The following is a 25,172-nucleotide window of genomic DNA, read 5'->3' on the forward strand; positions in this document are numbered from 1 at the left end:
ACAGTAAAAACAACATGTGTGTCCATGTATGTTCTATTCCATATATGGGCACACAGGATGCTTTTGCTGTAGAAATTCTCTAGAAAAGCCACTGATGTATTTATATTCCAATATGTATCATATTTGTATATTACAGTAACTGAAGAATGTCTGTGTCAGACTGAAACGTTTCATATATATTGGATTTTTCACAAACTACGGTGGAAAATAAAGCTGAATATTATCAAATCACCCATATGGTGATAGGTAAGGGTGGTTCCCTTACTTGTGCACCATACGTAAAGTAAACCACATGGATTGACGTGTATTCCCTTCACTGTAGACTGCCGTTGTGCACAACTATGTATCAGAACTTGCTGATTATTTGATTTATATAGGAATATCTAGACCCCCCCTTTAGTTAATGCAGGTGGAAAGAAAGATTGAGTATTCAGAATTCATTTGCCCAATAGTTTTGCACTCAAGGGAGATTAATCGCTACGAGAGCAGGATTCATGAATATCAACATCCAGGCTGTAGCCGGATGCCATAAAGATCTATAGAGGCCGTAATGCAGCTGCTAATTGTGCGTCCGTATCAATGGCCCCAATATGTTGTTCGTGTGCATGGAGCCTTAGAGGAATAGCTGACAAGCAAGCTTATGGCTAACAGCTAATAAAGGTGTAGAACTTCTTCCATTTCCTAATATATATTTATTCGTAGTCAGTTTGGAGAACAAAGGCGCTCTCTACTGTAACCACATTATTTAGAGTTGTGAGCTCTGGTTATGGATTTATTAAATGCATCATAAATATCCCATGTGGTATGGGTGCAGTTGAGTACATATCTGAGATTCCATATCCATTTCCATCATCTGGAATGAAAGACCACAGTTTATATTAACAAAATCTAGAGAAACGCCAACAATGACAGCAAATAGCACAGAACAAACCACGGCAGAAACAAATGTGGTAGAATGAATCTGCTCTTCCGCCCTATGATCTGTAAATATCCATGGTTAATAGCTCATACAAATGGGGATGTCATAAAATGTGCAATCCTTCCTATAAATCATTAGGCTCCTATATAAACAAGAAAGGCTTAAGAATGGGAACATAGAATATGGAGGGTGTTGTGGTTTTCAGGCAGAGATGTACTCCAAAATACATGTTAAACTTTATGGGGAGGTCACAGAAAACTTCAGAAGGTTATGACCTGACGTAACTCTCACAGTATTTTACTTCATTGAGATTATGGCTCGTTTTGGAAAGACTTGCTCCAGAAGAACTGAGTAAAACTGTATCATAGTAGTTACTGTTCACACACTGTCATGATAATTACTAAAAGACCTATACATGGTCAGGGCCCATTGAATAAAATTATTATGAGGGTCCACCCTTCATTCTCCCCTAGTGGCCTCCACTGGCCACCACTGTACATAATACTTAGTCTTATAAACTGACCCCTTCTAAAAACATTACTAAAGAACGGCATGTAGAGTACCTGGGGGTCATCAGTCAAATTCTTTGGAGACTGCATCAACAAACCCTGAATCAACATAAACCTTAAAACTGCCCATACAGTTTAGAAATCTGTTGGTTGAGCATTCATTCGGGCAAAAAAAAATCCTTCTTTACCGATAACGGAGAATATGGGAATAAGCTGTTGCCAGATATTTGAAAACAATCGATTTGACATGTTAGAATTTTACATGGCTTATCCTCTATATGACATGGAATGCTTTTTTGTTCATTTTTGCTGTTACATTTTTGCTTTAATCATAGGGACTTTGTTACAACCCAGCAACATCTCAGGCAGTAAAGAGTTTAATTTGAGACCAAGTAAAAGGATCCATGTGTGGATCCCAGATGTTCTTAAAGGAAATCATTATAAAACATAAAAACCTACAAATACCACGCTCCTCTTCATCTTAATCATGGCTCTGTCCATCACCTAGAAAAGAAAGTTATAATTAGCGGCTCGGAGAGTGGGGACAAGCTGGCAGAGGGAGGTGCGGGGGAGTGAATAATTTCCTCCCGGAGCGCTGGACATCTTGTCCCCGTGCTCGGTGCTGCTAATTATAGCCTCCTTTTCTAGGTGGTCCCGGAGTGTCAAGATTAGCGACGGACAACGCTGTGATCAAGATGAAGGAGCGGAGGTGAGTATTTGTAGGTATTTTTATGTTTTTTAACTGCTTGATTTCTTTTAAGAAATGTTTAATTCTAATATCCTTGAAGCAAGGAAAGTGTTGATGCTGCACAGCTGAAATCAAGTAGTTTCTCGTGGCTCTAGCATAGCCCTGGCTGTACCTTCCTGTTTTGTCCTTGTACTGATCACAGATATGACCACAGAGAGGGGATAGAGAGCACTGTGCATGTGTGATTGGATGTAGGTTGCACACTTCTCTCTTAGCCAATTGAGGAAAAATCTATCCACTGTTGGTTTTTCAACGCAGATTTTTTAGAGACAAACTTTAATAAAAATCCATGCCAAATTCCAGTGTGAAATCATAGCTTAAAGGAAATCTACCACCAAAAGGGCAGCCACTAGGATTTTTGTGTCCCCTCCCCCCAATGGTGTCCATTCCCACATAGATATATAACATTATACACAATGGGGCACATTTACTTACCCATCCCATCGCGATCACCGCCGTGCGCTGTCCGACGAGGATTCACTAAGATCGTGCGTCCAATTTCCTGCATCTGTCGCTTCCCCGCTCAGGTCCGCTGGAGTTCACCTTCTTCTTCTTCTCGGTGCATGTGAGTGCTAATCTTGTGACACAATTTGCTTTTTAAATTCCGCGGCCTGTCCAAATTAGTCGGGTTGTCCGACGTCCATGTCCCCCGATGCGACACAATCCGATCGCGTGTGTCAAAAACTCAGGGAAATTCAGGGCAAAACAGAAAATAATCGTGAAACCCGACGAAAATGCGGTGTTTGGACCCTTAGTAAATTTGGCCCAATGTTTTTTTGTCCAAAACATTTTTGAGCCATGACAAGCTAGACAGGACCCTAATCTACTGCACATGCCCACTCAGTATATAGATAGCCACTGCAAGTGCTCACTCAATATATAGATAGCCACTGCAAGTGCTCACTCAATATATAGATAGCTCCTGCATGTGCCCACTCAGTATATAGATAGCCCCTGAACATACCCAATCAGTATATAGATAGCCCCTGCAGGTGTCCACTCAGTATATAGATAGCACCTGCATGTGCACACTCAGTTTATAGATAAACCCTGCATGTGTCCACTAAGTATATAGATAGCCCCTGCACATACCCAATCAGTATATAGATAGCCCCTGCACATGCCTCCTCAGTATATAGATAGCCCCTGCACATGTCCCCTCAGTATATAGATAGCCTCTGCACATGTCCCCTCAGTATATGGGGGGGGGTAATATAAATTTGATGATCAACATTCATTGCTCTGAAATTTACACAAACTTTTTAAAATTGTTTTACAGAAATGTTCCATTTTCCCCAAACATTACAGCAGTAAATGATGCAATACGGATATATCCCATATACTAGTTATAGGTATCATTCAGCAGTGGTAAAATCATTATTAAAAAAAATGTAGAGTATAGGTTTACAGATCGGATTTCCTCCATAAAAACTAACCATTATTTAAACTGGTCTTAGAAATTTGGCTTCTCGAAACTCCAGAGACCAATTAATTAAGGCGTTTAGGGAGGACGCGGTATATGTATTTATCTTGTTTCCTGCGCCTAATCACTACAGGAAAAGAGGGGTGAGGACTTTACATATCTAATCACTTTACAAGTTGTTGGTAATTTCTCAGGCAGTGAAAGGGTTAAGAGGTGTTATGGAAGACTACTCTCCAGGTCAGGGATCCTCCATGTGAAGATTTGTCCGGCTATACAGCAGGCCGCTCATCAATCCTCTCTCCTCTTTCAGGAACACCTCATACAGAGAACTCCCCTGGCACATTGCAGGAAATATCAGGTTGATCCATGATCTTTTAGTTCCTCGACATAATTTAGTGTCAGCTTGTGTAAATAGTTAAGCTCTTTTATTTTGGGAGGATAAGAAGGATGGCAGATAAAAACAGGAAGATTAATAAAACTGCGTTATTTCAATTCCCCAAAAACATGTAAAGAAATATATCATAGGGTGTGACTATCCTGATACAATGCAGGCAGCAGTGAGTTCATTGCATCCTTGTCAGCTGTTAAGATGACCATACACTGAAAGGGAATGCTTCACCAGACAATAATATTATTAGAAAAATATTTTTAAACAAAATTTTTGTTTTAAATGTATGTTTTAGTTTTTTCAGGTTTTTTTGATTTCCATGTCACTATGGGGCATATCTACTTACCTGGTCTCGCAGAGTTCACGAAAGTGCATTGTCCGACGATAATGCACTGTGCCGTGATTCACTAAGATCGTGCGCCCGATATCCTGCATGTGTCGCTTCCCCGATCAGGTCCGACATAGTTCACCTTCTTCATCCTGGTGTATGTAAGTGCATTGTCTTGCGACACAATTTGAAACTCAGTCTGAATCACTCGAATTGTCCAAAGGCCCGCCCCCCGATTTCTGTCGAATGAAAGCCAGCGCCGCTGCGCCACAATCCGATTGCGTGCTACACAATCCCAGGGCATACCCCTTTTAAATACCTGTCAAAGCTGCGCAAATACTGAAAACCGTGAACGGTCCGATGAAAGTACGATCCGTGACCCTTAGTAAATGTGCCCCTATGTCTTTACCTAATCAAAGTGCTGCAGTTTTCCTTTTGGCCACTAGGCTTAGTGTAAGACAGATACAGTGGGGCACATTTACTTACCTGGTCCTGTCGCGATCCCATGGTGCGTTGTCCGATGAGGATTCGGGTCTGCCGCAATTCACTAAGCTTGAGTGCCCGTGTTCGTGCATCCGTCTCTTCCGTGCTGAGGTCCGGCGGAGTTCACCTTCTTCTTCCTGGTGCATGTGAGTGCTTGACACAAATCCTTTTTTAAATTACGTGGTTTGTCCGAATCTGTCGGGTTGTCCAACGGCCACACCCCCCATTTTTATCACGTGCAAGCCGGCGCAGATGCGCCAAAATCCGATCGCGTGCGCCAAAATCCCTGGGCAATTCGGCGCAAAACGAAAATCAATGAGCTCCAATGAGGGTCATTTTTCTTTTATCTTATTTATCTTATCTCAAAAATGTCGCACAAATGTCTCAAGTGATTTCTTTCCATTTTCTAAGTTTTCCTTAAAGGGGTTGTCCGAGTTTTGAAAAAAAAACAATATGTGGCCGGGAGCGGGCTGCCTAAAACAATAAAGCTGTACTTACCTTCCGGTGCCCTCCGGTATCCAGCGCTGCTGTTGCTCCGGTCCGGGCGCCATGTAAACAAACATGGCCGCCGGAGCAGCGCTGCATTTAGCTTCCGGCCAGCCGTGGCCGGGTACGCCTATCCGTCCCTATACACAGCATTGTGTATGGGGGCCGGAAGGTTGTCGGGTCCGGCCGGAAGCTGAATGCAGCGCTGCTCCGGCGGCCATGTTTGTTTACATGGCGCCCGGACCGGAGCAACAGCAGCGCTGGATACCGGAGGGCACCGGAAGGTAAGTACATCTTTATTGTTTTAGGCAGCCCGCTCCCGGCCACATATAGTTTTTTTTTCAAAACTCGGACAACCCCTTTAAGTATGGTTCTGTCTGTAGTTTTTTTGCACCAAAACTGCCACAAATTCTAGAATATTTTAAATGATAAATGTCATATTGCGACATTTAGCACATCTGGAATAGAAGATAAATGTGTCTTACTGAGGAAAAACAAATGTCCGACGGACATTTCAAAATGTCCCCAAAAAGTAGCAAAAATTGCAATGCGCCAAAAAAAAGTCTCAAAAAAGACAGAGAAAAACTGGAAGAAAAATAAAGATAAATGACCCCAATGGATTAATCTGTAATGGGGTTCTTTGCAGCAGTTATCGCCTTTAAATCCCAGGCAAGAATACAATAAAAGATAAAACCACCATAGAAAACACCATTTTCCCTCCACTACTGCCAATAGATTATGTAAAAACGTATCTACTTCCTCTTCTTACACCAAGTCTAGAAAACTTTCCCTTAAACTTTATTCACTTCCAGTCTAATGCTGCCTATGGCCATGAGACACATCCCCAGTTTTGGTTAAAGGGATCCTTTAGCATTTCTTCTTTTATGCCAAATCTTATCCGGTTGGCTCATACTATAGTATATACGGTATATACTAAGAGACCAATATACAAAGGCCTCTGCACACAAATGTATATGCTTGACCGGGCCAGATTCTGTATAGCTGGTGTGAGACACTGAAGGGGTTAACTGTGGATGGGCGGTATGTTTCCCCAAGGTTTTGCTTCTATGCAAGGCCTTAGTGCTGAGGTGGGTTTGTCCAGCACCTTGGACACAGGTGATGGGAACAGCCTAATTAGCCTGGATAAAATGACTCAGCAGAGTTGAGTGGGTTGTCTCTCTGTGGAAGGAGGCTGAGAGGACACAGCTCTGACCTGTGTGTCTGGAGCAGCCACTTGATCTTTGTTTAGTGTGAGCTAGTGGACTATTTGTATAGTTAGCACCCTGACGGGTAGGTTTTCTTTTGTTTATTCAAATACCTGAATGTAAAGGCTGGTTTTATTTTGCTGCAATAAACGCAGGCGAGACCTGTTTGGACTGTACCCTGGTGTCCCTGTCTTGAACTGCATCCCAGCACCCCGCTACCACGGTCTCTACTGGGCCAAATCCCCACATATGGTGCTTCGGATTGCGGACAGTTCAAAAAGACATACACCTGAAAGGCTTGATACATCCTGCAACATTGCATGGCCTGGGTGAAAGCAGCAGGCAAATTGCAGGATACAGCCAAGATGGAGGACTTTATTAAATACCTGCAAGAGGAGGCCAGAGCTAATCGGCAGCAGCAGCAGGAAGAGTCCCAGGCTAATCGGCAGCTGCAGCAAGCCATGCTCCAGCAGCAGGAGGAGAGGTCCCGTCAGCAGCAAGCCATGTTCCAGCTGCAGGAGGAGAGGTCCCGCCAGCAGCAGGAAGAATCCCGAGCCATGTTCCAGCTGATGATGGAGAAGTTTTCTGGCATGATGGCAGCACCGCAAGCGACGACTACTGAGGGGTCCCATACTGGTTTGCAAGGGTACCCGGTTGTCCAGCATTCCGCACGGGCTGCAGTACAAAAGGCTTTACAGAAGATGGCGACGACCGACGACGTGGAGGCGTATCTCACTGTGTTCGAGCGAGTAGCTGAGCGAGAGGAGTTACCGGCTGAACAGTGGGCAGATGTCCTGGCACCGTTCCTGACCGGCGAGTCGCAGAAGGCTTACTACGACCTGAATGAAACGGAGGCCCGTAAGTACCCCCAGCTAAAGGCGGAGATTCTGGCTCGTCTTGGGGTCACCGTTCAAGTTCGCTCCAGCCGGGTCCACCAGTGGGCTTACTTGGAAAAATTACCCCCACGCTCCCAAATGCATGACCTGATCCATCTTGTCCGGAAGTGGCTACAACCAGAGGACTGCACCCCAGCACAGATGGTAGAGAGAGTGGTCCTCGACAAGTTCACCCGTTCTCTGCCCTCTCGGCTCCAGCGGTGGGTTGGACAGGCCGGTCCCACAAAAGCTGAGGAGCTTGTGTCCCTTGTAGAGAGGTATCGGGCTACGGAGGACCTTCTACTTACCTCTCCCACACAAAGCAGTGCCAGTGACAGGGTCACCAAACCAGCTGGTAAGATTGCTACTGCGGAAAAGGGGAGACATGTCAGGTTGGGAGGGGGTTCATTGGGGGGCGTGGATACCCAGAAACCCAGTGAGGCTCGTGACAGAGGTCATGGCCGTATCCAGTGCTGGCGGTGCCATGAAATGGGCCATATTGCTGCCAACTGTCCACTGTCAGTGGAGCCAATGGACTGCAACCAGACCCGGCGAGTGTCATTGTTTGCCCGGCCAGTTCTGGCGGCTGAGTCGGTCACGGATGCAGAACCCCAAGTATGCATGGTCACAATCGGTGGTCACACAGTGGAAGCCTTGCTAGACTCAGGGAGTCTGGTCACCCTGGTGCGGGGAACTTTGGTTGATCCTGGACTATACAGTGGGCGGAGAGTGGGAGTGTTGTGTATACATGGGGACACTCGCGAATATCCCACTGCTGTCATCAACCTACATACCCCTTGTGGTACTGTTACCCATGAAGTGGGGGTGGTGGGGACCCTTTTTCATGAGGCTATTATCGGCAGAGACTTACCGGTGTTTTGGGACCTCTGGAGACGAAGACCCACCTCAGGTGCTGTTGCAGATAATGGACATCAGGTATGTCCGGCCTTGGCCCCTGAACCCTTTGAGGCCGATGTACCCACACCAGCAGTAGGGGTGACCCCATGTGATGAATTCTCTCCCCTAGAGGTCCTAGCTGGTGAGGTCGAGGGCCACGAGGAGATGGCCGACATGCTGGACCTTGAGATTTCCCGTGAAAATTTTGGGGCTGCACAGCTACAGGACCCTACCTTGGTTAAAGCACGGGAGAATGTTAAGGTGGTAAATGGGGTACTCCAAATACCAGGGGCTGATAAAATATACCCCCGAATGGTGATTATTGGGGAACTGTTGTACAGGGTCGACCAGATACGGGGTGAGGAGGTTGAGCAACTTGTAGTACCCCAATCTCACCGTAGGCTGGTGCTAGAGTTGGCACACAAACATGTGCTGGGAGGGCACTTAGGTGCTGAGAAGACCCGAGAGAGGATCCTGCAGCGATTTTTCTGGCCCGGGGTGTGGGAGGAGGTAAACCGGTATTGTAGCTCCTGCCCTGAGTGTCAACTTACTGCCCCGGTCTCCCACTTCAGGAGTCCTTTGGTCCCGCTACCAATCATAGAAGTGCCCTTTGAACGGATTGCAATGGATCTGGTTGGCCCCATAGTCAAATCCTCCAGGGGGCACCAATACATCCTAGTTATCCTGGACTACGCTACGCGGTATCCCGAGGCGATTCCATTAAGGAACACCTCCTCCAAAAATATTGCTAGGGAGCTGTTCCAGGTGTTCTCACGCACAGGCCTCCCCAAGGAAATCTTGACTGACCAGGGTACCCCATTCATGTCTAGGGTAATGAAGGAGATGTGCAAGTTACTACAGGTAAAACAGCTCCGCACCTCTGTGTATCATCCTCAGACAGATGGCCTGGTCGAGAGGTTTAATAAGACCTTGAAGGGGATGCTTAAGAGGGTGGTCAGCAAAGATGGGAAGGACTGGGATTGTTTGTTGCCCTATTTGATGTTTGCCATACGGGAAGTTCCCCAGTCCTCCACGGGTTTCTCACCCTTTGAGCTGTTATATGGCCGTTCCCCACGTGGGCTTTTGGATGTAGCCAAGGAGACCTGGGAACAGGAGAGGACCCCCCACCGTAGTGTGATAGAACACGTCACCCTTATGCAGGACCGCATAGCGGCGGTAATGCCCCTTGTAAAGGAGCACATGACAAGGGCACAAGAGGCCCAGTCTAGGGTCTACAATAGGTCAGCCAGACTCAGGACCTTTAACCCAGGCGACAGAGTGCTAGTTCTGGTGCCCACCGTGGAAAGCAAGTTCTTGGCCAAATGGCAAGGACCATATGAGGTCATGGAGAGAGTGGGGAAGGTAACCTACAGGGTATCTCAGCCGGGGAGGAGGAAACCCGAACAGATATACCACGTGAACCTCCTAAAGCCATGGAGGGAAAGAGAGTCCCTGATGGCCATGGGAGTAGAGAAGGCATCTGTCTCCAAGAAGGGGACACCGGAGGTAGGTGTACCCAATGCCAAGGTGCCTGAAGTACGGATCTCGGAGTCCCTCTCCAGGGCCCAGATTCAGGAAGCGAAGGAGTTTGTGCTCCGAAATATGGATGTGTTCTCTAAGTTACCGGGACGTACTTCAGTCATCAAGCATGACATCATAACCGAACCCCACATCCGGGTACACCAAAAACCTTACCGGGTCCCTGAAGCGCGCCGGCTTGCCATATCCGAAGAAGTCAGGCAGATGTTAGACCTGGGGGTTATCGAGGAGTCTAAAAGTGACTGGTCGAGTCCTATTGTGTTGATTCCCAAACCTGATGGTTCCCTACGGTTCTGCAATGATTTTAGGAAGTTGAACGAGGTGTCCAAATTTGATTCCTATCCCATGCCCAGGGTTGACGAGTTGATAGAACGACTTGGACAGGCTAGGTTCTTCTCCACCCTTGACCTGACGAAAGGGTATTGGCAGGTACCCCTGACTGACAGGGCTAAAGAGAAGACCGCTTTTGTTACCCCTGATGGGCTTTTTCAGTACGTGGTACTCCCCTTTGGGCTACATGGGGCTCCCGCCACATTCCAGAGGTTAATGGATCTCGTGCTAAAACCTCACCGGAGTTATGCCTCGGCCTACTTAGATGACATTATAGTCTATAGTAACGACTGGGAGAGTCATCTAGCCAAAGTACAAGCAGTGGTAGACTCCCTGAGGGCAGCAGGGCTGACAGCGAACCCCCAAAAGTGTGCACTGGGTCTGGAAGAGGCCCGTTACCTGGGGTACCGTATTGGGCGAGGGGTCATCAAACCCCAAGTAAATAAAGTAGAGGCGATCCAGCAGTGGCCACGACCTTTGAGCAAGAAGCAAGTGAGGGCTTTTCTGGGCATAGTGGGCTATTATCGCCGATTTATCCCCGATTTTGCGACAATAGCGGCACCTCTGACTGACCTGACTAAGGGTAGCAGGGCGGTGATGGTAAAGTGGAGTGAAGAGGCTGAGGGGGCGTTTCAGCGACTTCAGACGGTTTTGTGTGAGGGACCGATACTGATCACCCCTAACTTCACCAAGACCTTTATTGTGCAGACTGACGCTTCTGACGTGGGCTTGGGGGCTGTCCTGTCCCAAGTAGTGGAGGGTGAGGAACATCCTGTGACATTCCTGAGCCGCAAGCTCACACCTCCTGAAAAGAACTATAGTATAGTTGAGAGGGAGTGCTTGGCGATCAAATGGGCTCTGGAATCCCTGAGGTATTATTTGGTAGGGCGGCAGTTTACACTGGTGACCGATCACTCTCCCCTCACCTGGATGAGTCAGGCCAAGGAGAGGAACGCCAGGGTCACAAGGTGGTTCCTAATGCTCCAGAATTTTAAATTCACGGTGGAACATCGAGCAGGAAAATTGCATGGGAATGCCGATGCCCTATCCCGTACCCACTGTCTGATGGCCAAAAGTGTTCGTCCCCACAGGGTCAAACCGAGGGGGAGGGTATGTGAGACACTGAAGGGGTTAACTGTGGATGGGCGGTATGTTTCCCCAAGGTTTTGCTTCTATGCAAGGCCTTAGTGCTGAGGTGGGTTTGTCCAGCACCTTGGACACAGGTGATGGGAACAGCCTAATTAGCCTGGATAAAATGACTCAGCAGAGTTGAGTGGGTTGACTCTCTGTGGAAGGAGGCTGAGAGGACACAGCTCTGACCTGTGTGTCTGGAGCAGCCACGTGATCTTTGTTTAGTGTGAGCTAGTGGACTATTTGTATAGTTAGCACCCTGACGGGTAGGTTTTCTTTTGTTTATTCAAATACCTGAATGTAAAGGCTGGTTTTATTTTGCTGCAATAAACGCAGGCGAGACCTGTTTGGACTGTACCCTGGTGTCCCTGTCTTGAACTGCACCCCGCTACCACGGTCTCTACTGGGCCAAATCCCCACACTGGGTCCAGGAGAGAGAAGCAGTGAGCCCTCTCGATTAAAAGCCAAGCAGACACGCTGTAAAATCAGCAAAAAAAAAAAAGAACATGTCCTATATGTTGTGGCACAGCCGCCTGGCTTGTTCACAGTGTGACACCATGGGGCTCATTTACTAAGGGTCCGCAGACCACACAAACATTTAATATTCCGACGATTACCGATTTGTGGCACATATAAAAGGGTGTTGTGGCGAACGTGATCGGATTTTGTTGCAAATGCGGCGGCTTTCAAGTGACAAATCGGGGGGCGGGCCGTTGGACCATCTGATGGATTCGGACTGAGAGCGGGATTTAACATTTAAATTGTGTCCTGAGTGGGGAAGCGGCACATGCAGGAAATCGGGCGCACGATCTTAGTGAATCGCGCTGGAGTCTATGATTGTCAGACAATGCACAGCGGGGATCGCGACAGGGACGGGTAAGTAAATGTGCCCCCATGTGTTCAACGCAATGTGACCGGGTCCATTGACCCCTATGGATGCTGTGATGCGGTCGCATATTGTGTGGCCATATAACCAGCCCCCCATTCAGTCGTGTGCATGGGTTCTAAGTACATACAGAAACGTTCTCTACCAAGTTAGATCAGGTCTGGCCTGGCGACAATTGCAGCGAAAGTATCAACCATTTTTTAAGTTTTATATGGCGGGCTGGGAAGTTCACTGCAGACTAGTGGACAAGGCATGTTAAATTTCCCCCTATGTATTTAACTGTCTATATCTCTGGGTATATAGATCACAGAACCCTAATCCTTATTCAGTTTGAAAGAAGAGATTCTTCTCTTTAATACCACACCAAAACCATGGTACAAGATGCTATAAAGCCTAAGATAGGGGCTAAAATAATGCACCTCCCATCCTATAAAAGGGATTCAATGAAAGTAGCTCTTTTCAGCTCATTTTCACAAGATTTTGGAGGAGATTTCATATAAAAGAGGGAAAGGACATCAATACCTTACCTGAGGGGCTTTTGGTTTAGTGGGGTAAAAGCTGCTCCATTAAAAAGAGCAAAGGAGAGGCTCAGGCTATGATCACGCATCCATAACAAAAAATAATATTTTTTTCCACTAGAGGGGTAAAATACCTTGAGGAAACACATATGGATCACATATACTTAGTATAAGAAGTTATCTGACCATGTGGACCTAGAAATTGTAAAAGGGTTATACCCAGAAAGATGTGTTTTATTGTCCACTTTTATAAAACTAATATAAAATATATTAGTCTCTTCGGATCTCCCACACGTCAGAAACACATTTTATTATTTCCCTTTCCATTTCTGTTGTTATACATTTTTGTAGCCTCTTACCATAAATATTTTGCTGAGGATTTAGATGTCTTTTTGCTTAAACTTTTTAATAGGGTTATTGAAATCTAGTTGTTTCTTATTATTCACACATATTTATACTATGCAAAATGATAATACAGGCGGTCCCCAACTTAAGAACACCCGACTTACAAGCAACCCTTAGTTACAAACAAACTTAGACATAATTAAAGGGAAAGTTTCCTTATCACATGCAAAGTCAACATGTGGTTTTGTACAAGAAGTCTAGTAGAGGAAATATAAAAGTGAGCCAGCACCCCTTTAAGGTAGGCATGTATGTTCTGTTTTGGTGACAGTACCTGCAGCTTGGGTGCAGATTTACCTTTGATGCTCCTAGGGTAGGGCATTAAATTAATCCCGGTATAGGCTGCACTGTGGTCCAACATCTGTGGGAAGCACCCCTTTTTTCAATATTTCAAATAGCAGTGAATAGGACGGGAACGACACCAGGAGACGGTACTCAGGTCCACACATGTAATGAAATAATAAATAAATATAATGTATGTATGGACCTAAGTACCACCTTATACCTGAACTACTGTTTGTGATGTGTCCTTCGTCATACTCATGCCCTTCTTGAGAAAATCTATGGCCTGGATGTAGACTACTATTAATATTTATTTGCATATTAATAATTCCTTTATTTAATAATTCCTTCTTGCCAAATATTAGCATTTAGGTGCATCTTGGGTGGACCTGTGAGACTGTGAGGCCACACCCATGGTGCACTAAAATGGTAATTTGCCATGTTTGGCTTCCCTTTCAAGTACATGAACTAACAGATTTTGATCTACTAAAGTACCCAATTCTATTATGAGCATAACTAATTTCATATTTTATGTACCAGGTAAAGCCACTGAAGCCAATGTCCATAGATGAAGCAGTCCGCGTGATCCAGGTATCGGAGAGGGCTCGACAGGGGCGACTGAGAGCCAAATTTATGAGGGAGATCCATCTAGAAGAGAAGAGAGAAAGGATGGCAAAACTCCAGGGAGAAAAGGTCTTAGATCCACACCTGGCTGCACAGCGGATACAAACGGTATAAAATCTCTATCCATTTGCCCAGTCAATACCTTACCTTTAACTAGACTAATAGTTCTCATCCTAGGCATCTAAGGAAAGTAGCTACCCCATAAGTCAATATCCAACCATTTCACAGGCCTAGCTGCAGGACTAAAAATATTTGGCAAAGCAATCAAAGATTTTTACAAAAAATAAAGAGAGCTATGGATAAAACATTGATTTGGCTAAATCTTTACAAGGCCCATTGAAGAGGATTTTTTAACCTATAGCATTATTGGCATGAAACACTCTGAGGGGCTGGATCTGGACTTATAGGGTGTCACTTCTTTTAGGTTACGTTTGAGAGATAATTTTTTTACTTACTGGGGGTAAATGAATTTGCCTTTCTCCCAGGGATCGTTGCTTTGCAAATAAGACTCTCAAACTAAAATAAAAAGCAGTAAAACCTCAGAACCAGTTAGCACCTAATAATCTTATATAATGCAGTCCCAATACGACGGTAGGTATGTCTGTGGGTGCTTTTCACAGCACTGCTACACATAGGGGCACATTTACTTACCCGGCCCATTCGCGATCCAGCGGCGCGTTCTCTGCACAGGATTCGGGTCCGGCTGGGATTTAAGATGGTAGTTCCTCCGCCGTCCACCAGGTGGCGCTGCAGCGCCGAAAATAATCTTAACGCCCCGGAATGCACCATCCCATAGAAGGTGAAGGTGAGCGCTCCCCAAGCGACACATTTTCGGTTTTTAAATGCGGCGGTTTTTCCGAATACGTCGGGTTTTCGTTTGGCCACGCCCCCCCGATTTCTGTCGCGCGCATGCCGGCCCCGATGCGCCACAATCCGATCGCGTGCGCCAAAAACCCGGGGCAATTCATGTACAAGCGGCGCAAATCGGAAATATTCGGGTAACACGTCGGGAAAACGCGAATCGGGCCCTTAGTAAATGACCCCCATATTGTCACTTTAAAGGTCATAGATTAAAAGCACTATTTATAATCCAGCACAAAAATATTAAATGGAATGAAAGTAGGGTTATGTAAGGAAAAAGTCTGACTGTATTTCCATTTCCCACGGCAGTAATACTGTTTACATGTGGAATATTCCGACTTTCTGTAAGGTAAGTGATGTGAAAGGTTCACAGACCCCTAGCGTGAAGCCAATCCCCAGTTTATTTACTGCCCATTCCACTCCACACTCCCTTCCTGTGCGCTTTTATATTTCCCCAATTGCTCTGCAGCTCAGGAAGCTGTTTCCATTCCTGCCGTGTCCTTACTGATTTTCCGTTCACACCGTAGGTTTGGCGAGGTTATAGTCAAAGGAAGAAAACCAAGCAGCAAAGAGAAGAGGAAATGATCTTCCTGGGCATGGTAGGTTTTCCAGAGGACACACTTCTCCCGGGCAACAGTAATATGTTTATCACACAAAACCGAAATCCTATCACCATACAAATCTTATAACTTCACTACCTTGTGGGTTTTGTTTTGGCAAGAAGAAGCCTCTGGGTCTCCATGAAACAGTAATGTGAAACTGTAGCAACATTTAACATACTGTAACATTGTGGCTTCTATCCACTAGTTAGACACCTATGAGGAACCATCCAGCTCATTGTATCTTATCACTTGCACATTGTATAATATAGGACCCATATTTAATAAAGTAATAAGTAGATACTTTTTTCAAGAGCAGAAATTTCTAAATGTTTGTGATCCCTTCTGGACCATTTAGTCCAATTAGGAGCCGAAGCAGGGTAAGTACCTTTTTCTGAAGGGGATGTAGCCCCTGTCCAGACACCACCGGGTTTTTATTTCACAAAACAATGTAACCCCCCTTTAAAGTATACCAACCAAATTTTGTATTAATCAGTTTGACAGGTATTAAACCACTGTATTTTGGACATTGGCCAGTTTTCTGTCTGACTTTGCACTGAAAAGAAAGTGCAAATTGCTTGCACATGTATTTATAAAGAGCCAGTTTTGTGTCAGAAAAAAATCTGCACTTAAAGGGCTCTTAGTGCTTAGTCAAAATTAGCGCCACATTTATTACTTATATGTTCCACAATTCTGCAGCATGAACAAAGTGCTCCAAAAAATGGTGCACACTTCCTGAGCAGTGCAGTACAGTCATGAAGACCGTGCGTCTGCCGCACTCTGCATAGTTTACAGGCGAACTGCACATAGTACACACTGCACTAACTTTGATAAATAGGGGCCTATGTGATTATTGAGGTAATGGCTAGGGATCTGGCAGCTGTCACTTCACTTGTTGAGGAAGCTGAGGTGATTCCAAATCTCCACCCTAGATGGCAAGCATATTGTTCTATGCAGTTGTCTGTTGGGGAGAAGGCTTAGAGAAAGACAGTAGAGAAAAGTACCTGCTCAATAAGGTTATCCAAAGAGCCCAGAGCACTATTGGGGAGACGCTGCATCCGCTAGAGGAAGTCTGGCAAACCAGATGCCTTAGGAAATTCGACGCCATTGTGAAAAACGGCACCTACTGACTACACAACACACTACTACAGCAACAGAGCTACATACACTCACCGGCCACTTTATTAGGTACACCATGCTAGTAACAGGTTGGACACCCTTTTGCCTTCAGAACTGCCTCAATTCTTCGTGGCATAGATTCAACAAGGTGCTGGAAGCATTTCTTTAGAGATTTTGGTCCATATTGACATGATGGCATCACACAGTTGCCCCAGATTTGCATCAGTTGCATTCCAAAGATGGAGATTTGGTGACTGTGGAGGCCATTTGAGTACAATGAACTCATTGTCATGTTCAAGAAACCAGTCTAAGAGGATTCCAGCTTTATGACATGGCGCATTATCCTGCTGAAAGTAGCCATCAGATGTTGGGTACATTGTGGTCATAAAGAGATGGACCTGGTCAGCTACAATACTCAGGTAGGCTGTGGCGTTGCAACGATGCTCAATTGGTACCAAGGGGCCCAAAGAGTGCCAAGAAAATATTCCCCACACCATGACACCACCACCATCAGCCTGAACCGTTGATACAAGGCAGGATGGATCCATGCTTTCATGTTGTTGACGCCAAATTCTGACCCTACCATCCGAATGTCGCAGCAGAAATCGAGACTCATCAGACCAGGCAACGTTTTTCCAATCTTCTACTGTCCAATTTCGATGAGCTTGTGCAAATTGTAGCCTCAGTTTCCTGTTCTTAGCTGAAAGGAGTGGCACCCGGTGTGGTCTTCTGCTGCTGTAGCCCATCTGCCTCAAAGTTCGACGTACTGTGCATTCAGAGATGCTCTTCTGCCTACCTTGGTTGTAACGGGTGGCGATTTGAGTCACTGTTACCTTTCTATCAGCTCGAACCAGTCTGCCCATTCTCCTCTGACCTCTGGCATCAACAAGGTATTTCCGCCCACAGAACTGCCGCTCACTGGATGTTTTTTCTTTTTCGGACCATTCTCTGTAAACCCTAGAGATGGTTGTGCGTGAAAATCCCAGTAGATCAGCAGTTTCTGAAATACTCAGACCAGCCCTTCTGGCACCAACAACCATGCCACGTTCAAAGGCATCAAATCACCTTTCTTCCCCATACTGATGCTCGCTTTGAACTGCAGGAGATTGTCTTGACCATGTCTACATGCCTAAATGCACTGAGTTGCCGCTATGTGATTAGCGCCAGGTATGTTGCTGTACCACAAGGTTCCACAATTCCTTCATCCCGAAGGCAATAGAACAATTTTACCATACGGTTGGCGAAAGCGAAGAAAGTAGTCACACCCTCCCCTCTCCCCCCAAAAATTAAGGTAGTAATTGTAATCTTATTTGTGTTGTTTATTTTGTGAAACACTGTTCATGCCTTGCCTGGAGTAATGATGCACAAAACAATTTCCCAATAGGATTAGTAAAGTTTTATTCTATTCCATTCTATTCCCTCTGCAAAAAGACTTCTATGTAATTTGAAGCTTCACGGAGCTTCTGTCCATCTTGCTAGTAAGTAAAAATTCAGCAGAGAAAACATTACATTACATTAAGACACATTAGATATATATGGATCCTAAATTGATGCAATGATAGATATTATATAGATATGTCAGACAGTTGGATTTCAAGTACATGTTGCCATTGTTCTCAGAAGGATTTGCCTTAAGTTAATCGCACATAACTGTTTGCTTAAATCAGGCCACAAACATTGGGAAGTTTGTGGCTGGGGAGCACTGCTCGTCCCTCACATCTCTATAGGAGGTGAGCGGCCACACTCAGTTATGGTGCAGTGATACACGGCATGCTCACCACACTGACTATGCATTATAAAAGTCAATGGCGGCCATGGCTGGCCCTAGTTTGTGCAGATGTCTAACAGACACTATAAACAGCCGTGTGCACATAACCTTAGGCTCATAGGCTGATTATGTATATGTGTAGGGCTGTTGAGCGAGATACCTGTCCAATGAGGTTTCCCTCTCTATTGATTTCCCTGAAAGTGGATGCTGTGAGAGGGGAGGAGGAAGTGCAACATACCAAGTATTTGTAGCAGAAAACTCCATCAAAGTAAGAGTAAACATCATAGCATGGGTGTAAAATAAGTAGTGTACATTTACATACACTATACAAAAAATATTTGGTATATATAGTGCAATTGTGCCCTCTAGCTTAGCATTTCTGGGACATCCTGAAAATGGCTTCACTTTAAATGTGGTTCTAGGAGTGGTGATGTTAGGCAGCAGGGGTTGCTGTAATGAGCTGTTTTTGGCACACACACTCATTATTAATAGGTTTTTTAGTATCTCTTGAGTCATTCAATATCATTTTTCACTGTCTGATATGTGTGACATAAACCGAAAAGAAAAAATGATGAGCATATGCCGAAAACTAATGTCTTGCACTTAATGCAGCATCTCGGGATGTAATAGAAAGGCACTCACTGTGTGGCATTAATATAGCGTGATACATAGTCTTTACAGTGTAAAATGACAGAGTCTCAGCACTATGGTGTGTAATGGCTTTGTACACACGCGGGGAGCTTCTTTGCAGTTGTGCAGCCAATCTGAAGCCATTCTATTTATATCGGCACAATCTGCCTGACAAATTAGCTGTTATGGACACTTTGCATAAATATTTATGCCTGTGTTTGCGTGGGGGCAGAACAGTTTGATTTACAGGGTAATGCTATGTTTAATGACCCACTCTCCCCTCACTGCAGCGCCAAAGCCACATATCAAAAATACAGCACTTTCAAAGATAACATGCAGAGTCTGCACCGCTGGGTCCCCTTAACTGTTTACATCCCGGAGAGCACCGCACGCTACGTAAGAGAATTTTTAAAAAATCACACCAGAGTCTGGCGTTCTGTCATCAGTTTATGGAGTGTGAGAAAATGTGCAGAACAATATGTCGCTCAGTGCAATCGTATAAAGACTCTATTGAAAGCTGAACTTTTGCACGTTCCCGATGTGCTGAAAAGTTTGCGTTTTTCTTCTTGCAGAACTAATGACTTTTTATATCAGTTCTGAAAACATGTAAAAAGTTTGTGATTGTAAAAGCATTTGAAGAATGACAAATATTTGCATCATTTTTCAACGTTAATGGGGTTGTCTTAACAGGATAAGCCCTTTCTATACAGAGGCCAGTGTTTAGCTGATCTCTAATAAACCCCCTGGATCAGACAGCAGCTGCCAGGGGAAGGGTCGGCCAGGTATATATTATGCACCATTACATGGCAGGCAATAAATACAGGGGATGCCCGTTTCACCCTCTGACATCCATATTTCCTAATAGGAGAGGATGAGACAACCACATTAAAATATGTTATATGTTACATTTATTAAAGTGTTTGCGCCAATTTTATGTCTACGTTACACTAAAAGGAACGTGCAAACTACTTGCACATGTATTTATGAAGTGTGTGCTCCAGTTTTGTGTTGAGGCAGCACTGTGTCCGATAAGACAGAAGAAATGTGCACAAAAAGGGGCGTTCTGGTGCACAGTCGGATCGTGTGCCACATTTATCACACAGAATCCGACAGAATTGAATTGCGCGCTCTATGTTAAAGGTGCACAAAATAAATTGGTGCACTCTGCCGGAGCAGTGCACGGGGCACCAGATTCATGGAGACCATGTAGGAAACTGCACTAAAAGTATTCTACCTGTGTATAATGCTCGGTGCTCCAGATTCATTAAGATTGTGCGCCAGAAATCATGAATCTGGTGCTTCCCTGCACTGGCCCGACAGAGAACTTTTTTGTGGTGCACCTTTAACATAGGGCGTGCAACAGAATTTGCATGATAAATCTGGCGCACGGTCCTACTGAGCGCCGGAACGCTTCCTAATTTGTGCCACATGGAGGCGGCTGCACATAATGGTCATGTACGACACACTTGTGGTGCAGACTTTCGTAAATACCTGTGCAAGCAGTTTACACTAGAAAGAATGTGCAAAGTCCGACAGAAAACTGACGCACGGCCCTTAGTTAATGAGCCCCATAGTGTCCATTTACACTATTTTTGATAAATGTGGGCCATTGTGTAGAAGGCCTTGGACCAAGCAACAGCAAGGAAACCCCAAGAAGTTGTGGTGTTGATGTAGGTGGGTGGTAATGTTATAGCTGGGCAGAGATGTGTGTCATGGCCAATCCATTAGAAAGCTTCTAGGGGGTGAATTATCGGGTCATTGTAGCTAGTGGACTAATCTCAGGATGTTAATGGTGACTTGAGGCTTACTAGAGTGAAGAAGGGGTATAGGATGGTGTACCCCTGGGCTAAGAAATAGTCAGATATATAACTATTAAAAGACATCTACCACCAGGATGAAGGATTGTAAACCAAGCACACTGACATGCTGGTGTACGCACTCTCTGGCAGGATCTGCTTTTCTTTTATCTTCTTATGCCCTGGTTTTTACAAAAAAAGGCTTTTAAAATTATGTTGGCTAGATCCCAGCAGTGTGACTACAAATATATGTTTATTAGGAGCTGTGTTCCTTTAATTCACTTAGAAAATTAACTTTAACTTCATTCAAACAAAGCACAGATTCTTCGTGGGGGCATCACCTGAGCAGTGAGTATGAGCTGAGGTGCACCCAGGACACAAGGAACGTCACAAGTGCTTAGTTGGATATGTAGCCTGGCTCCTCCTCATATATTTCTATTCAAAGTGGAAATCTGATAATAAATTTCCTTCAAAGAAAACCCACCATCAAAATCAACCATGATAAACCAGGTACACTTACTCAAAGATCCAGGCCACTGGAGGACAGTGTCACCACCACAATTTTGGTAGTTTTCCAACACTCATGAGTCGTTCTATTTTTGGGTGCAAGCTCTCTGCTTGTGAATGCGACACTTTTCTGGCGCTTCCATCTGGTTTTGGGGCGTAATACAGCAGCTAAAAGCTGGTCTAGGGATTTCTATTTAACCATCATGAATGTGGAGACAGTTCTTAATCTTTGGGTTTCTGTGCCAAATCATTAATCCCTTATGCCACAAACTTATATCACACTAAGAATTATAGCACATTTCCAGCGCCACCCTCCACTAATGTTGTGCCATGCACCCAAATTGATAGTTACCCCAGTGACTCTGTTAATCTTCTTATATTTGTTATTCTTTTACAATTATGCTAATTAGACAGAAGGGCTCTGGGGGCATTACCAGAGCCACTCCATGCTGTAGCATCACCTCCCCTCTCCCACTATATGAGATTACAGTAGGGTGAATGGGAAAACATGCTCCTGTATAGTGTAAATGCTACAGCACAGAGGGGTTCTAATAACACTTCCATAGCCCTTTTGGCTCTTAAGCATAATGTTAAAAGTTGATATTTAGAAGGAAAGAGGCTATGGATGAAAAACATAAAAAGATTGCCACAGTCACGTTGCCTGGATCCCTGGTTTATCGATGCTTGATTTTGAGGGTAGATTTCCTTTAAGTAAAGACAAAACATTGCGTGAGAACAATCCAATGGTTGATGTTCCTGAAGTCTTGTGGTTCGATTAGATAAAACATTGTAAATTTTAAAATGGTGTACTTTTTATGACACTAAATGACAACCTACAAGTCACAAAAATGTTAGCAAAGATCCTATTTTAGATTTAAAGGGATCTTTTTTACCAGGAGACCCATTTTGAGCACTCCCCCAGTCCCCACAGAGCATAGTACATACACTGCCAAAGAGTTTTTGTGTAAAAAATAGGTTTTACAGAAAAAAAGATATGTTATATAGTACCTTTCAATACCATGTGCTGTGTGACTAGGCACTTGTCACCTGGGAGGGGCAATAGAGGAGCAGTTTCCCCCCTTTCTGGAAACTTCTCCTTCGCTAAGCCAAGTGATGGGCGTTTTTATACATTTGAAAAGGACACAAGGAGGAGCGGTTTCCCAAGGGTGGGGGGGGAAACTGCTCCTCTATAGCCCCTCCCAGGTGACAAGTGCCTAGTCACAGAGCACATGGTATTGAAAGTTATTATATCAGATTTTTTTTTTCTGTAAAACCTATTTTTTATTTTTATACAGAAACACTTTGGCAGTGTATGTACTATGCCCTGTGGGACTGGGGGAGTCGTAAAAATGGGTCTCCTGGTGACAGGTTCCCTTTAAATTTTTGTTTCAAACTACTATTTAGAAATAGAAAACTATTTTAGAACTCCAGAATATATAATACCATGAAGACCGGCGCTAAACATTATTATTCAGGTCAAAAACAGTTGGAAGAGAATGGTTATGTCTGGGGCCGGATTCGATCACGTGGTACAACATTTTCTTCTGTCTGATGCACAGGAACACCTTCGCAATCTCAGTATACAATTTAGCGCTGGGGGATGTGTGCGGAGCTTCACTCCAATAACCCACTTATTGTCTGAGAAAACTGGAGACACAAACTATGCATTCTCTGCTCCATTGTGTCTCCTTAGATTTGCCAGCGGAAGCAATATTTGTCCAGTTAGCAGAAAAAGTCTTTGCTGACTCTCCATTTTGCAAAACATTTTATGTTGTTAAGTATATACAGCTGTGTTTTAACCTGTGAATATGTGGTGCATTGGTAGAACTACTACTATGTATCAATATGCATATTAGTACCTACCTGGTGTAATTATAGAGAGGATTTTGATTTAGAAAAGACCAGATTGTTTGTGAACAAGTGACTTTGATTATACAGGACTACGTGTTTCCAGGATGTAGCGTCCCTTTCGTCAGGTCCATTATAAAAATACACTCACAGATAGAAATTGTAAGGTGTTGCTGATCTCTACGATAAGATAGGGGTCTGGTGAGAAGATCAGAGGAGTGTGTAGGTAGCAGACAGGTCCGGTTTCTGGACCATGGGATAAATCTAAAATTAGGAGGCTCACAGTATCCAGACGCACGCACAGTGTAATTATAGCAATGGTACTCTTAGCTTTTTCTCTGCTGGTGCATGAACCCTGAATTAATGCACAGTACAGAACTAAAGGTAGTAATACGGTAGTATTCTAGAGGTAGTCATACGCATAAAAATAAAGTTGACCAAACGCATCGATTTCAGTGAGACTCACAACTCTCATGTAATAGAAGAGTAATTGCTTATTGAAGTCCTTGATATTCCATCCTTTGTTTTCCCAAGAGATAAGTTGGCACCAAAGTCTTACTTCTTGCTTCCCACTTTCCCTTAAAGGAAACCCACCACTTCCGATGGTGGGTATTATCAGCAAATGCCGTGCACCAGCTCAGGGTGAGCTGGTGCCGGCACTTACTTTCGTTATGTTTTTAAACCGATATAAAGCGTTTAAACGCTTTATTAATCTTTATATACAAGTACCTTCATTGCACCGTGGTCCGCGCTCGGCGCACCATGCTCGCGACCACTTCCTATTCAGGCGCATGCACGGTCGTGCGCATGGTGCACCAAGCGTGTACCATGGTGCGGTGCAGCCACTTTGTATATAAAGATTAATAAAGCATTTAAACGCATTTTATCGGTTTAAAAACTAAATGAAAATAAGCGCCGGCACCAGCTCACCCTGAGCTGCTGCACGGCATTTGCTGCTTATACCCACCATTGGAAGTGGTGGGTTTCCTTTAAAGAACACGAATATATTAACCAAGCATCAGGGACGGATTAAGGCCATCATGAGCCCCGGGCTGTATGAATATTACAGCCCCTACAAGCCTGGAAGTCACTTCCTACATATGGTACTCAAATCAAGCTTCTTAGAGATTGGAGGATGGCTGCTTTCAATCCCCATGTCCCTTGGAGGACCTTCAAAAGTCCTGAAATGGCTCTTGTGTACATGTGAATTGAGATCAGGAACACAAATTACAAAGATTTCAAGAATGAAGATCCTTCCCAGTATAAAATGGGGTGCATGGTTTGAGTGGCTATGGGCCCCCTAGAAGGCTTAGGCCCCTGGGTACCAACCAAACCACATATATTATAATCCACTACTGCCAAGTGTGCATGTATATGGAGAAGCCAGGAGAGACAACAGAAATTGCATAGGTTTAGGGCCATATTTAGGATTCAATGAGAATCTTTGTATTTTATGTGTTATAGGTTGTATCGTTTGCCTTAGAAATTTCCTAACATCCTACCTTTCGTACTGTACATCCTAATGTAGGATCTACATAGTAGTAGTTACTCTTCGTTAAACAGTGCAAAAACCCTAACCTTAGTGTGAGCCCTTAAATTATTCATGTTATTCTTGATGACAATTGCATATTCTATAGTCTTATAATATTTATGTCTATCCATGCATATTATTCATAGTCTGTATAAATTCCATGTAAATACGCTTCCAGAGCTGACAGGCGTGAATTATATATGCTATGGCACGGTGCCACCCCATGTTCCCCATTGTATGCACTGTGTATACTTGGTTTAATTACATGGATCTGCCTGTGATGGACATGACGGCTGCAGTCAAATTATCTCTAGCTGAGGCCCTAAAGGGGTCCCGGCTGTTGTTGATAAACTAGAACGAAGAGCTAATCTGCGGAGATTCTTGATTGGTAATTATTTATGGAATGAAATAAAGAAGTGGTAAAATATGGAATATCAGCATTCATATCTGCATCATATCTGCAGATTCCATATTTCCCCTTAGGCTTCCTTGGAGATGCCTGAGCTATGTGCATCCATACTTGTCTTACATGTCAGAAAG

The 25,172-nt window shown here is 44.4% G+C and overlaps 1 protein-coding gene across 2 annotated transcripts in view; it reads left to right on the forward strand.

The window, feature by feature from the left end:
• Positions 1-25,172, forward strand: part of IQCA1 (IQ motif containing with AAA domain 1) — a 160,070-nt gene that overhangs the window by 24,667 nt on the left and 110,231 nt on the right. For both annotated transcript variants that reach the window (XM_072121456.1, XM_072121455.1), the window contains exons 4-5: positions 13,890-14,081; positions 15,362-15,433. In XM_072121456.1, the coding sequence (XP_071977557.1) occupies positions 13,890-14,081; positions 15,362-15,433 (264 nt within the window). The remainder of the gene's footprint in view (positions 1-13,889; positions 14,082-15,361; positions 15,434-25,172) is intronic.

This window comes from Engystomops pustulosus, chromosome 8 (assembly GCF_040894005.1).
Source record: "Engystomops pustulosus chromosome 8, aEngPut4.maternal, whole genome shotgun sequence".
Lineage (NCBI taxonomy): Eukaryota > Metazoa > Chordata > Amphibia > Anura > Leptodactylidae > Engystomops > Engystomops pustulosus.